General features: G+C 44.1%; 1 protein-coding gene across 13 annotated transcripts in view; it reads left to right on the top strand.

Moving 5' to 3' along the window:
• Nucleotides 1–11049: 11049 nt before the first annotated feature.
• UBR4 (ubiquitin protein ligase E3 component n-recognin 4) overlaps nt 11050–14929 on the top strand; it is a 134168-nt gene continuing 130288 nt past the window's right edge. For all 13 annotated transcript variants that reach the window (XM_082684444.1, XM_082684446.1, XM_082684445.1 and 10 more), the window contains exon 1: nt 11050–11375. In XM_082684444.1, coding sequence (XP_082540570.1) covers nt 11206–11375 — 170 coding nt within the window. In that variant the 5' untranslated portion in view covers nt 11050–11205. The remainder of the gene's footprint in view (nt 11376–14929) is intronic.

Genomic DNA, 14929 nt, shown 5'->3' with positions numbered 1-14929 from the left:
CGAATGGCCAGTCCTTCTTTCTGGTGTGGGATATGGAGGCGATTTCTGCGTTAGAGGGGGCCGAAAGCTGTGCAGACACACAGTGTATTTTAATAGGAAAACGTTCCAATTTTATCACACAAGAGTCATGTTATTTATTATTATTATTGTTAAGATTTTATTTACTTGGGCGCCTGGGTGACTCAGTGGGTTAAAGCCTCTGCCTTCAGCTCAGGTCATGATCTCAGGGTCCTGGGATCGAGTTCCGCATCGGGCTCTTTGCTCGGCGGGGAGCCTGCTTCTCCCACCTGTCTCTCTGCCTACTTGTGATCTCTGTCAAATAAATAAATAAAATCTTAAAAAAAAAAAGATTTTATTTATTTGAGGCAGGGGAGGGGCATAGGGGGAGGGACAAGCAGACTCCCTGTTGAGTGGGGAGTCTGACGAGGGACTTGATCCCAGGACCTTGAGATCATGACGTGAGCCGAAGGCAGCCACTTAACCGACTGAGCCACCCAGGCACCCCAAGAGTTGAGTTATTTAAAAACAAAATTCGAGATCTTTTTGTAGTCATATGCTGCTGGTAGATGATGCTAGTGGGAGGAAGAAAAATGGGAGTCATTTTACTTGAGTAATAAAGTTGTGAAGTGGATCTGAATGAGTCAATGAGCATTTAAGTATCTCCAGAAAGAACAGGCATCGATTCATCCTGACTCAGAGCATGGTTTCTCTAAAGTGTCCTGGGAGAAGGGAATACGTACAAGTTAGAAAAGATCCTGGCCTAGTTTTGAGGACGCCCAGCTGGAATCCCCACCACCCTACAGAAGTACGAGCAGGCTACGTCATTGGCAGCCCACCCGCTGTGGGCTCCGTTGGCACAGCCCCCCAGTCTGCTGGCTGCTGGTTTTGCCTACGTATGTGCCAGAATCCGAAGAGCAAGCTGAGCAGAGGGAAGCTACCTGCCTTTTCGTAAAAAGCCCCGGGTTTGGGCTTTAATCATTACCATTTTACTGAAAATTCTCTCAAAGCAGGTGATCGAAAGAGCTAATGCTGAGGGCATGGTCCTGTGTCCCATCTTATCATTTTTCTACCTCTCCTCGTCTTAAAGCCACACTTGGTTGACTAGCTTCGCTCAGCCTCTACCTCTGATCTGTTTTCTTCTATTTCTGTGCATCTCCCTTGAACCATCTGTTTCCCCCACCTTCATTAATGAAGTTCCCTTGGAGGCCCCTGCAATGTTTCACCTAAAAAAGTAAGTTCTTTGGGGGCGCCGGGGTGGCTCAGTGGGTTAAGCCTCTGCCTTCAGCTCAGGTCATGATCTCAGGGTCCTGGGATCGAGCCCTGCATTGGACTCTCTGCTCAGCAGGGAGCCGGCTTCCCCCCACCCCCATGCCTGCTGCTCTGCCTACTTGTGATCTCACTCTCTGTCAAATCAAGAGATAAAACCTTAAAAAAAAAATTAAGTTATTTAGTATTTTTTAGGTCATTTTTTTCATTAGTTGGTCAATATTTAAGATCTTTTGGTATAAAATTTTTCAGCTAAATAGTGTTTAGTGATTCTTAGTCCCTTTGGGGAATAATGTAAAATGGTTTGTGGCTTTTGTTATAATTTTTCCTCAGCCTTTGACTTTGCAGTCCATTATTGGGGAACATGTATGCATTAAATACAGAATTAGGTAGAACATTCATGGTCAATAAGAACCTTTTAAAAAAAAAAAATTGGGGGCGCCTGGGTGGCTCAGTGGGTTAAGCCGCTGCCTTCGGCTCAGGTCATGATCCCAGGGTCCTGGGATCAAGTCCCGCATCGGGCTCTCTGCTCAGCCGGGAGCCTGCTTCCCTCTCTCTCTCTCTGCCTGCCTCTCTGTCTACTTGTAATCTCTGTCTGTCAAATAAACAAATAAAAATCTTAAAAAAAAAAATTTATTTGTCAGAGAGAGAGCACAAACGGGGAGGGAGAAGCAGGCTCCCCGCTGAGCAAGGAACCCAATATGGGACTTAATCACAGATCCCAGGACACTTAACTGACTGAGTCACCCAGATGTCCCAATAAGAACCTTTTAAAAATTTTTTTCTGATAGATGATGAGCACCTGGCTGGCTCAGTTGGAAGAGCATGCAACTCTTGATCTTGGGGTTGTGACTTCAAGCCTCAAGGTAGGTGTAGAGATTATTTAACTAAAACTTAGAAAAAAAATTTTTTTTAAAAATTTTTTTAAAAAATTTTTGATAGATGACATTAATCTTTTGGAAGGGGGTTAAATAGTAATATATTATGCCCACCCACCTTCCTCTTAAAATTGTGACTTACTGATTTAAAAGCACTTTGGGAAGAGATTACCATCTCTTCAGCAAAGAAAGGCCAGTAGGCAGACATGCAGATAACATGGTTTTCCTGTCGTAAACTGTGGATGGCTCTAAGAGACAACTGACCGTGCAATTTTTTTTTTTTTAAGATTTTATTTATTTGGGGCACCTGGGTGGCTCAGTGGGTTAAATCCTCTGCCTTCGGTTCAGACCATGATCCCAAGGTCCTGGGATCGAGCCCCAAATTGGGCTCTCTGCTCAGCAGGGAGCCTGCTTCCTCCTCTCTCTGCCCGCCTCTCTGCCTACTTGTGATCTCTCTCTGTCAAATAAATAAATAAAATATTTTTTAGGGCGCCTGGGTGGCTCAATGGGTTAAGCCTCTGCCTTCGGCTCAGGTCATGATCCTAGGGTCCTGGGATCAAGCCCCACATCGGGCTCTCTGCTCAGCAGGGAGCCTGATTCACCCTCTCCCCTCTCTCTGCCTGCCTGTCTGCCTACTTTTGATCTCTGTCAAATAAATCAATAAAATCTTAAAAAAAATAAATAAAAAGATGACCTAAATCCTTTCTGGAACAAAGTATGACAGAAAAAAATACTCAGTTCCTGAAGTATGTGTTTGAGACTATTTAAAGATTTTATTTATCTTTAATAAATAATATTATAAATAAAATAAATAATAATGAGCCACCCAGGTGTCCAGCTCCCTACACTCTTAATAGTGCTCCCACTGCTCCCAACAAATAGTTCCCCAAGTGGTTACACCTCCTTCATAGAAGAAGCCTTAGGGCATTTGTCCCTAGTTTTTAAAATTTCTACAGTGCCTTTGGTGACTTAGAAATTGTATTTACAGGCACCTGGGTGGCTCAGTGGGTTAAGCCTCTGCCTTTGGCTCAGGTCATGATCTCAGGGTCCTGGGATCGAGTCCCACATCGGGATCTCTGCTCAGTGGGGAGCCTGCTTCCCCCTCTCTCTCCACCTGCCTCTCTGCATACTTGTGATCTCTCTCTGTCAAATAAATAAATAAAATCTTAAAAAAAAAAAAAAAAAAAAGAAGAAATTGTATTTACTGGGACACCCGGGTAGGTCAGTCGGTTAAGCTCTGGTCCTGATCCCAGGAGCAGATCGAGCCCCACATAAGGCTCCCTGCTCAACAGGGAGTCTGCTTCTCCCTTTCCCTCTGCCACCCCCTGCCTGTGCTCTCCTGCTCTCTGTCAAATAAATAAATACAATCTTTAAAGAAGAAGGGGAAAAAAAGGAATTGTATTTACTGAGATGCCAAGAGATAGATCTACTTATCTTTTTCTGGAGGGCTCTGGAATACAAGCTCCAACAAACTCTATCTAATACCTAAAATGGATGCTCACAAGATCAATATGGGAATTGAGCTTTATGATACCATAGCTTCTGTTTTATTTTATTTTTAAAAGATTTTATTTATTTGGCAGAGATCACAAGTAGGCAGAGAGAGAAGAGAAAGCATGTTCCTCACCAAGCAGAAAGCCCGATGTAGGGCTCGATCCCAGGACCCTGGGACCATGACCCGAGCTGAAGGCAGAGGCTTAACCCTCTGAGCCACCCAGGTGTCCCCAGAAGGACTTTTATATCCTAAAGAAAACCCTCAGGAGGGAGGCCTGGGTGTCACAGTCAGTTAAGCATCCGCCTTCAGCTCAGGTCATGATCTCAGGGTCCTGGAATCAAGTCCTGCATCAGGCTCCTTGCTCAGAGGGGAGCCTGCTTCTCCCTCTGCCTCTCTCCCTGCTTGTCTGCATTCTCTCTCTGTCTGACAATTAAATAAAATCTTTAAAAAAAAAAAGAAGAAGAAGAAGAAGAAGACCTTCAGGACACTGGAGGCCTTGTTATTATCAAGCTAAATTTGTTTTTCCCTCTAGCAAAGCATTAAGATAGTTGGAAATTTCCTGGAGGAGGGTCACACAAATCCCACCCAGGAGCGGGGGGCGGGTAGTGGGGGAGGTTGCAGGGGGTCAACTTGTACTTTGTCCTCAGTTAGCCTTCTGTTCCCTCAACAAAATTTGGTTTCCAAGTGCTTTATTTAAAAAGACTATTTAAGAAAAAAAAATTATGCCCAAAGCAGTAAGATGACACTCTCCTTCAAAACCTTCCCCATTCTCTTTCCCTGAGGTTAGCACTGAACAACCTGTCATATATCTCTCCAGATCCCATAATATTCTGCAACTTGATTTTATCACTTAATGTATTACGGAGAGCTTTCCATATTAGCAATATGGATTTCCTAAACACTTTCTCTTAGAGTCACAAGGTTGAAATTCTTAAGTGTTATTCCATTAGAGATTTTTATGAGATCAATCGAATGCTCTTTCAGGCAAGTCTATTTTGTATTATTTAGACCATCATTCCAGTAAAGATTTTTAATAACGTAAAGGATGTGTGCACACCTGCCTCCTCTTAAGGCACTACTGCCCTTGAGACTGACCTCCAACCAAGAAACCATTTTTTCCCCAGCACTGAGTCTTATGTAAATTTCTGATCCATGACACTGAGAAAGTACATTTTCCAGTATGCAGACTGAAGACATGTAGGAGCGTGTCTTTACAAAATAGTCACAGATTTATACGGAAGCATTCTTCATGTACCATCACGTCACATACAATCAGAATGAGTGAAAGTCAATGAAGCCAACTAAAAATGAGCATTTCGGGTGCCTGGGTGGCTCAGTGGGTTAAGCCGCTGCCTTCAGCTCAGGTCATGATCTCAGGGTCCTGGGATCGAGTCCCGCATCAGGCTCTCTGCTCAGCAGGGAGCCTGCTTCCTCCTCTCTCTCTCTGCCTACTTGTGATCTCTCTCTGTCAAATAAATAAATAAAATCTTTAAAAAAAATAAAAATAAAAAAAATAAAAATGAGCATTTCAAGGGCATATTTACTCGTAATTGCCACTGTTCTCTACAGTTTTGGTGATGTTGTATATTCCATGTGCTGTCATACAGTAATCCAGATTAGAAGACTGACACGCCAGAATGCCAGTTTACAGATGATAATGAAGACGATATTTCTGAAAAGGAGAACACTTACGTCTGGTAGTTGGAATGCACATCCTATAAAAAGCCTGTAAAAGAAATTAAGATGCTATTATAAGCTTGTTTGGTTATTCTGGACTTAGAATAGAAGATTTGATAGCAACACATGGTTTTTAGGATAGGCATGCTTCTGCTAAGAGACCAGAACGTTCACGTCTGCTGACCAAGACAGCTCCTATCCTGTCCCCTAACAGTGCTAAAGGATACAGTACAATCATTTGACTCCACTTTCTAGACTTTTTTTTTGAAGATTTTTATTTATTTACTTGACAGACAGAGATCACAAGTAGGCAGAGAGAGAGGAGGAAGCAGGCTCTCTGCTGAGCAGAGAGCCGATTCGGGGCTTGATCCCAGGACCCCGAGATCATGACCTGAGCTGAAGGTAGAGGCCCAACCCACTGGGCCACCCAGGCACCCCTTTTTCTAGACTTTTAAGTACACTACTTTCCTTCTACTAAGTGCCTGTCACAGATGTCATTCTATTCAAATCATGTTTGAATCATGTTTGAGTCATAAAACAAAGTAATTACAAACTGGTTTTTAAAAATTTTTAATTTGATGTAATTTCAGACTTAGAGTATGTTGCAAGAGTAGTACAAAGAATTCTCAGAGGGATGCCTGGGTGGCTCAGTTGGTTGGACGACTGCCTTCGGCTCAGGTCATGATCCCGGAGTCCCAGGATCGAATCCCACATCAGGCTCCCAGCTCCATGGGGAGTCTGCTTCTCCCTCTGACCTTCTCTGCGCTCATGCTCTCTCTCACTGTCTCTCTCTCTCTCAAATAAATAAATAAAATCTTTAAAAAAAAAAAAAAGAATTCTCAGATACCCTCCACTCAGATTCTCCAAATGTTAAATGTTTTTCCACATTTGCTTTATACTTCTCCCTATCTCTAAACCTGGTGGTCCAAAATTTGCTGACTGTAATTCCTAAACAATGGCAACAGAGGGTCTGAGGAAAACAAAAGTCATTTTACAAAACAAAACTTTTTTTTTTAAGACTTTATTTATTGGGGTGCCTGAGTGGCTCAGTCAGTTAAACACCTGCCTCTGGCTCAGGTCATGATCTCAGGGTCCTAGAATGGAGCCCCAGGCTGGCTCCCTGCTCAGTGGGGAGTCTGCTTCTCCGTTTCCTGCTGCCTCTCCCTCTGCTCTTGCTCTCGCTCTCAAATAAATAAATACATAAAATCTTTTTATTTTATTTTTTTAAGATTTTATGTATTTATTTGACAGAGATCACAAGCAGGCAGAGAGGCAGGCAGAGAGAGAGAGATGGGGAAGCAGGCTCCCCACTGAGCAGAGAGTCCGATGCCAGGCTCGATTTCAGGACCCTGAGATCATGACCTGAGCCAAACGCAGAGGCTTTAACCCAGTGAGCCACCCAGGCGCCCCAATCAATAAAATCTTTTAGAAAGAGAGTGAGCAGGGGGAGGAGCAGAGGGACAGAAGACAAGCTGACTCCATGCTGAGTGCAGACCTCAAAATGGGGCTCCATCCCAGGACCCTGAGAGCGTGACCTGAGCTGAAATCAAAAGTACCTAGCTTGACCAACTGAGACCCCCAGGGGCCCCTAAAACAAAACTCTTCTGATACATTTGCGACCTCATATAGATTATTTGGGTTAAGCTGAATTAGTGTTATCTATCTAAGCTTCATTTGGTAGAAGTTTGCCAGTCAAGCTTTTAATTAATTAATTCACATTGGTTGGTACTGAAGAGCATTGCAAATTTGGATGTTCACCTTATTATACTTTTAGTAATTTCAATTGTGCTCTTTTCTCCCTCAGTTTCCTGTAAGTCTTGCTTGCTGCTATTCTGTAAAACTGACATTCTATTCTAGTCCTTGTACAATTGCCAGAATTGCAAGAAGGCTGCAAGACACATTTTCTTCTTTGTTTTAAATTCATACCATATAAGATGCAGTATTATGAGAAAAATAATCAATACTTGTGGATTACAGATGACTATACTATTACTAAATTGAATTAGGCTTCTGATCTATTTCCATATATCTTTAAAATCATAAAATCTTAAATCATAAAATCTTTAAAATATATATATATATATTTTAAAGATTTTATTTATTTGACAGATGGAGATCACAAGTAGGCAGAGAGGCAGGAAGAGAAAGGAGGAAGAGGCTCCCCACTGAGCAGAGAGCCCAATGTGGGGCTCGATCCCAGGACGCTGGGATCATAACCCGAGCTGAAGGCAGAGGCTTTAACCCATTGAGCCGCCCAGGCGCCCCTCCTTATTTTATTAAAAAAAAAAAAAAAAAGATTTTGTTTATTTATTTATTTGTCAGAGAGGGAGAGAGAGAGTGCGAGCACAAGCAGAGGGAGAAGCAGGCTCACTGCAGAGCCTGACACAGGGCTTGATCCCAGGACTCTGGGATCATGACCCAAGTGGAAGGCAGACACCCTACTGATTGAGCCACTGGGGTGTCCCTAATTCCTTATATTCTTGAAGTTAAAGAAAAAAGAAAATCTCCCTTCAGAATGAGTTACCAAAAAGGAGGAGCTCTCCGTTTGTAGCTGTTTTGCATTAGGAGTTTCCATAAAATATGCACTGTGGGTTCTTGTAACTTTGTAAAAGCTGGAGAACAGACTGATCTCTGTTGCCCCTGGGAGTTAATACCTGTGATTTACTTAAGTAACGAATAATGCACAACTCTTAATCAGATGGGATTTTTTTGAAATAAAAACTGCCAATATTTCTGGCTTTGAGGTTCCTGGAGTGAGTGACAATGACCTCTTGTTGTTGTTTTCATTTTATTTTGTTAAGAGATCGTTTAAGAATTTTATTTATTTATTAAGGGGGGGAGAGTGACAGAATCTTTTTTTAATGTGTTTTTCATTTTTTAAAAAAATTATTTATTTTCAGCATAACAGTATTCATTATTTTTGCACCACACCCAGTGCTCTATGCAATCCGTGCCCTCTATAATACCCACCACCTGGTACCCCAATCTCCCACCCTCCGCACCCCCCCCCCGCCACTTCAAACCCCTCAGATTGTTTTTCAGAGTCCATAGTCTCTCATGGTTCACCTCCCCTTCCAATTTGCTGCAACTCCCTTCTCCTCTCTAACTCCCCATAAAATATTTTATTTATTTATTTGACAGACAGAGATCACAAGCAGGCAGAGAGGCAGGTAGAGAGAAAGGAGGAAGCAGGCTCCCTGCTGAGCAGAGAGACTGATGCAGGGCTCTGGGATCATGACCTGAGTGGAAGGCAGAGGCTTTAACCCACTGAACCACCCAGGTGCCCCAGATTGACAGAATCTTAAGCAGGTTCCATGCTGAGTACAGAGCTTGATGGAGGGGGCTTGATTTCGTGACCCTGAGATCATGACCTGGGCTGAAATCAAGAGTTTGGTGCGCCTGGGTGGCTCAGTTGATTAGGTGCCCGCCTTCAGCTCAGGTCATGATCCCGGGGTCCTGGGATCGAGGACTGCACTGGGCTCCCTGCTCAGTGGAGAGCCCACTTTTCCCTCTCCCTCTGCCTGCCACTCTGCCTACTTGTGCTCTTTCTGTCAAGTAAAAAAAAAAATCTTTAAAGGGGGAACCATTAGGCTACTAAGCCACCCACATCCCCCTTGTTTTTAGATTGAAGTATAATTTTTTAATTTTATTTTTATTTATTTTTTTATTTTTAAAAAGATTTTTATGTATTTATTTGACAGAGAGAAATCACAAGGAGATGGAGAGGCAGGCAGAGAGAGAGAGAGGGAAGCAGGCTTCCCTGCTGAGCAGAGAGCCTGATGCGGGACTCGATCCCAGGACCCTGAGATCTTGACCTGAGGCGAAGGCAGCAGCTTAACCCACTGAGCCACCCAGGCGCCCCTGAAGTATAATTTTTAACTGCTAAGGTGTACACATCATAAGCATATAGTTGAATGAATATTGTGTGCATATCCATGTGATCATGACCCCTGTCAAGATACAGAATGTTTTTACTTCCCTGCGAATTTCTTCACACTTCCTTCTAGTCTGAGTTCCCACACTGATACCATTCCGTCATGGCTGCTTAATTTTTTTCTTTCACTGCACTTCTTGTAATACGATCATATCATATCATATCTCTCTTTTGTAAGTTTTAAAATTTTAGTTCTTTACCCAGCCACTTGTGATTAGAAGGAAATGAATATTTTAAATCCTTCAGTTACTAATTTATGGAAATTATTATTCTTTGGTTTCTATCTTATTTTCTGTACTAGAATATTAGAAGCTTGTGTTTTGTCTAGAAGTCTTTTTTAGTCCTCTATGTATTGTGTTCCTTATCTAAATTTAGAATGTGGAAGGGCACCGGGCTGGCTCAGTTGGTAGAGCATGTGACTCTTGATTCCATGGTCCTGAATTCAAGCCCTATGGTAGGTACACAGTTTACTTAAAAAAAAAAAAAAAAAAAAATTAGAATGTGGATGTCATTCCAAATCTTTGCAGCAACGCAAGAACACATCTCCAATACGGGAACTGATGTGGTATTTATAAGAAGGATCTTTTTTTTTTGTTTTGTTTTGAAGATTTTATTTATTTATCTGACAGATAAATAATAAATTATTTATTTATTTGACAGAGCAAGACAGAGCACAATCAGGGGGAGCTGCAGAAGGAGAGGGAGAAGCAGACTCCCCATCTAGCAGGGAGCAAGATGTGGGGCTAAATCCCAGGACCCTGGGATCATAACCTGAGCTGAAGGCAGATGCTTAACGGACTGAACCACCAAGGCACCCCTATAAAGATCTTAACCTGGAGGGGTGCCTGGGTGGCTCCGTGGGTAAAAGCATCTGCCTTTGTTGTGTTTCCCCCATTTTTCTACCAGCAAAGAAAGAATGTAAGCTTTAATAACGGGCTTTTTGCCGATATAGCGATCTGAGTTCCAGATCTAAGAGGTGAAAGCAGTTGGCCTTGACAGTTGGCTCAAGGAAAACTATGCATGTTTCGAGGACATTCTGGGCGGGCGGGGATGGGGAGGTGTCAGTGGAGGACGTCAAGCCCTGGGCCCTGTGACCCCCAGTCTGCCTAAATAAAGACATCTTCGCAAGAACTGTGCATGGTTTGAAATCCTGAAGCCCTGAAATTCTTCCCGAAGTTTTGGATGACCTCCTTTTGTTACCCGTGTAATTCTGATAAATAAATTGGTACCTGATGATCGATTTCCACTTGTAGTCAGAAAAGAGCTATTTTGCATTAGGGAAAGAATGCCGTCAAGGCTATTCTTGGAGGAAAACCTGGCTTTAATGATAACCGTTACATGCAAAGAGCGATGTAACATGCGAGCTGGTAATATTATTAGTGAGGGTAATCAAAACACAACAGGGATTTGGGACTAGTAACAGCGAGAGGTGGCGCGGGGAGCAGAAAGTTTAGTAGACTACGTAGCACTGTCGTATCACTTTGTGGGGGACATTCGGGAGGGAAGCAAGCGGGTGAGTGATCAGACTCTCGTCCTTAGCTGTCTCCGGTCGGGGCCACTATATCCGCAGATGCATAGCCTGTTCCGCTGTCCTGGTCTTGCTAACTTCAACCAAATCTCCAACTCCCCTTTCCCCCATGCCCCAGAGCCACTTCGCTCCTACTAACAGGAACAACTCCCAGCGCGCAGGCGCGGGCATTACCGCCCCCGGCCCCCCCACCCCCGCCTCCTACTAAGGCGTAAATTTTGCGCAGGCGCAGTTCCTCCGGCTCGCCTCCGCGCGGTGCAGCCTTTCTCCTGAGAGCTGAGGGAGGTCGCCCTGAGCGTCGCGTGTTTTGCTCTGCGACTGCGTCGCACAGTCTGACACACGGATTGCGTCACTTCCGCCCCCTCCCGGGAGGCGGCGCTGGGCCGGTGGCAAGCCCCCGAAGGGAGCCGCAGTAGTACGACGGAAGATGGCGACGAGCGGCGGCGAAGAGGCTGCGGCGCCGGCGCCCGGGGCCCCGGCGACGGGAGCTGACACAACCCCGGGCTGGGAGGTGGCGGTTCGGCCCCTGCTGTCTGCGTCCTATTCAGCCTTCGAGATGAAGGAGTTGCCGCAGCTGGTGGCCTCAGTCATCGAGAGGTACCGGGCGGCGGCCCCGGCGAGGCGGGCGCAGAGAGGGGGAGGGGAGGTCGTGCCGGATAGTCTGGACCCGCTTCCAGGGCTGCCTTCTGCTGCTGGGCGCCCCCCCGCCCCAGCCCCGGCTTCGGGGCTCCCCGATCCAGGCGGACGAGGGCTTGTCCAGGGCTCCTTCCTCCGGTCCATGTAAATTATCGTGCCTCGATTTCCCTTCCGAGGAAAACTTTTGAAGACGCCCTCTTCAGAGGGCGTGGCTGGACCCGTTTGGGAGTGACTTCGGGACGCTTCGCGCTCTTCGGGGAATGTCCCCGGGGCTGCCCCCTGTGTTAAGGTCATAGCACTGATGAGTTTGCATTTCTTGCCCGCACTCATCCCCCTGGCCTGGGCCAGAGCGGAGCCTGGGGTTTAAATTGGAGGTGTGCCGCATAATTTAATAACGGTCTTCCCGTGGCGCTGTAATCACTGGGGGCACGTGCTGTTTCTGTGGTTGAAGCCACTAGTGACCACTCAGGACTTTTGTTTTCAGGTTGCACTTACTGTATGTTGCTACTGTAACGGTCTTTGATGAGACCATTTCAGTGTTAGTCTGAGGTCATTTTCCCACAGAAACAGTGCCCTCGCTTGCGCGCGCGCTCCCTCTCAAAATCATCTTCAGGCTCTTAATAACGGGGTCATTTATTGGTTTGGTATTAAATCGCTTCGTCATTTTGTCCAGGGTTCTTAGATCGTGATCGTTGTGTTCAACAAGGCCATGGTATCAGGATGCTTGTGTTTTCCTGACTTAACATCGCTCCGAGGAGTCTTTCATTGGTTTAATGGTAGACGTGCTTTTAAAGGGAGCCTCACTTTTATTTTACTAGTCAAACCTTCAACAATCTGCAGTTGCTGATTGGGTCATTTTAGCCTCTTGCCAGCAAGGGTATATCTTAATGTCATCCAGAAGGTTAGAAACTGCTCTTTATTACTAAGGAAGGCCCATGACTTGACAGATTGTTTATTGCAGTGCCTGTTGTTAGGTTTGTGATGCTTTGGATGAAGTTTTTTTTTTTAAGTTATAATAAAATAATGGCCGGGTTTGGTAATTTTACTGTTAACTTTACAGATGGATTTTCCTATCTAATTATTAAGCCCGGAATATTTTAAAGATGTAAGCAAGTATCAAGATACTGCATTCAAGTTAGGTGGCCTCTTTTTTAACTGTTTTAAACATTTGGCTTGGCGGTATTTTTCCTACATTATACTCATCATGTGACTTGTAATGGATGATATACCACTCTAAAATATTTGTATTTATTTATTTATTTATTTCAAAGATTTTTTTTTTTTTAAGATTTTATTTATGGATTTGACAGAGATCACAAGTAGGCAGAGAGGCAGGCAGAGAGAGAGGGGGAAGCAGGCTTCCTGCTGAGCAGAGAGCATGATGCAGGGCTCGATCCCAGGACCCTGAGATCATGACCTGAGCCGAAGGCAGAGGCTTGACCCACTGAGCCACCCAGGCGCCCCAAAGATTTTATTTTTAAGTTATTTCCACACCCAATGTGGGGCTCGAATTCTCAAACCCAAGATCAATATTTGCATGCCCCACTAAGCCAGCCAGCTGCCCCTGCTTTTATGTGTGTGGCTTTAAAAAAATTCATTTATTTATTTATTTATTTATTTGACAGACAGAGATCACAAATAGAGAGGCAGGGGGAGAGAAAGGGGGAAGCACGCTCCCTGCTGAGCAGATAGTCCAATGTGGGGCTCTATCCCGGGACCCTGGGATCGTAACCCAAACTGAAGGCAGAGGCTTTAACCCACTGAGCCACCCAGGTGCCCCTGCTTTTATGTTTTTATGGACGTGACACCCTCCCATTCATCCGGTATTCCGGATCCGTCTTTTTAAAACAATAATGGTTTAGCAACTCTGTCAAGCTTGTAGAAGGAGCCAAAACCGAATATATCAAACTAGGATTGAATTTTGTCAAGTGAGTGACAGTGCCCCCTTGTGCACCCTAAGGTAATCAAGAGTTTCCTCTGTTTGTAGACAGAAGTAAGAACTCTCTTCACAATTTAGGAAAGATATCCAAACTAATGGATGTTTACTAACAAAAGCTTTTATTGTAAGGCAGGATCCCTGGAGTCTTGCTTCCGGTTTTCTTGCTCAATTCACTTGGAAAGGTGGTTCTATGTCCTCTTTAGGGTCTCTGAGAGGAATATCATCCTAAGAAAAGTTTTCAGAATACTTGGTTTACAAGTTGTTTACAGTAAAAAACAACCAAACCTACTAGTGTTCAGTTTGGTGTAGAGCAGAGGTCGACATGCCTTTTTTTTTTTTTGAAAGGGCCAGAGAGTAAATATTTGCAGGCTATACATTCTCTGTGTGTATTAGTCAACTCAGTCATTGTATAGCAAAAGCAGCCTTAGCACAAGATGTAAGTGAATGGGTGTGGCTGTGTTCACATATTAGTAGACACTAAAATGTGAATTTCATATATTTATATGTCACAAAATGGTTTTAACAGTTATTTTTCAGCCAAATAAACATTGTAGAACCCATTCTTAAATATGGGCTGTTACAAAACCAGTGCCAGACCCTGGTTTAGAGCAGAAGTTAATACCCTACTATTCTGTTTCTCATAAGTTTTTGCCTTTCAAAAAAAAAACAAATGAGGGGCGCCGTGGTATCTCCGTTGGTTAAACATCCGACTCTTGATTTCAGCTCAGGTCATGATCTGGTGGTGAGATGAAGTTCAGCGCAGAGTCTGCTTGAGATTCTCTCTCTCTGCCCTCCCTGCTTGCACTTGCACTCTCTAAATAAATAAATAAAGTCTTTATTTAAAAAAAAATTTTAATGAAGATTTTATTTATTTGGCAGTGAGAGTGAGAGAGCACAAGCAGGGGGAGCAGCTCTAGGAGAGGGAGAAGCAGGAGCCTGATGTGGGTTCCATTCCAGGACCCTGGGATCTTGACCTGAGCCAAAGACAGACACTTAACTGACTAAGCCACCCAGGTGCCCCAATAAATAAAATCTTAAAAAAAAAATGAAGGTGTCAGAATTGTGGAAGTATTTCTTGAATATAAAGTTATTGCCATGGATTATAGGGCCAGATCAGAGCCATCACTGTACAGATGCTGTGGTGGGCTTTGTTTTGTAGGTAATCAAAGGGTTAGTAGGTGCCTAGGCTGCTCCTTCTGGAATTGCTGCTCTCATTTGGGGTCCCCTTTCTGTTGTCATGACTGCCATCCATGTTTCCCTCCCTTGCCTCCAGAGACCCGTTTTTCTGTTGGAATCTGCTATTCTCTGCTTCCCTTTTAGATGTCCTGACTCCATCTTTGCCAGTTCTTCCTTCCTGTGTGACAGCCCGCTCATCCATTGAATTCCTCCCTATTTAACCACTGGAGACGATGATTTGCCCTGAGACTCCTCCGTGCTCCCCCATTCCACTTGCCATCTCTAGTCTTTCATACCTTTATAGTTGGAATTGAACTTTGGGTTTGAAGAAGAGGTAGATAACAATGTCTAGGTCTAGATCCTGTTAATTAAGTTTGACTTCGTAACCAGCTGTGAAACA

Source organism: Mustela nivalis (assembly GCF_964662115.1).
Source record: "Mustela nivalis genome assembly, chromosome: 10".
Lineage (NCBI taxonomy): Eukaryota > Metazoa > Chordata > Mammalia > Carnivora > Mustelidae > Mustela > Mustela nivalis.
The sequence above is the reverse complement of the archived record's forward strand: the minus strand, read 5'-3'. Positions and strand labels throughout refer to the sequence as shown.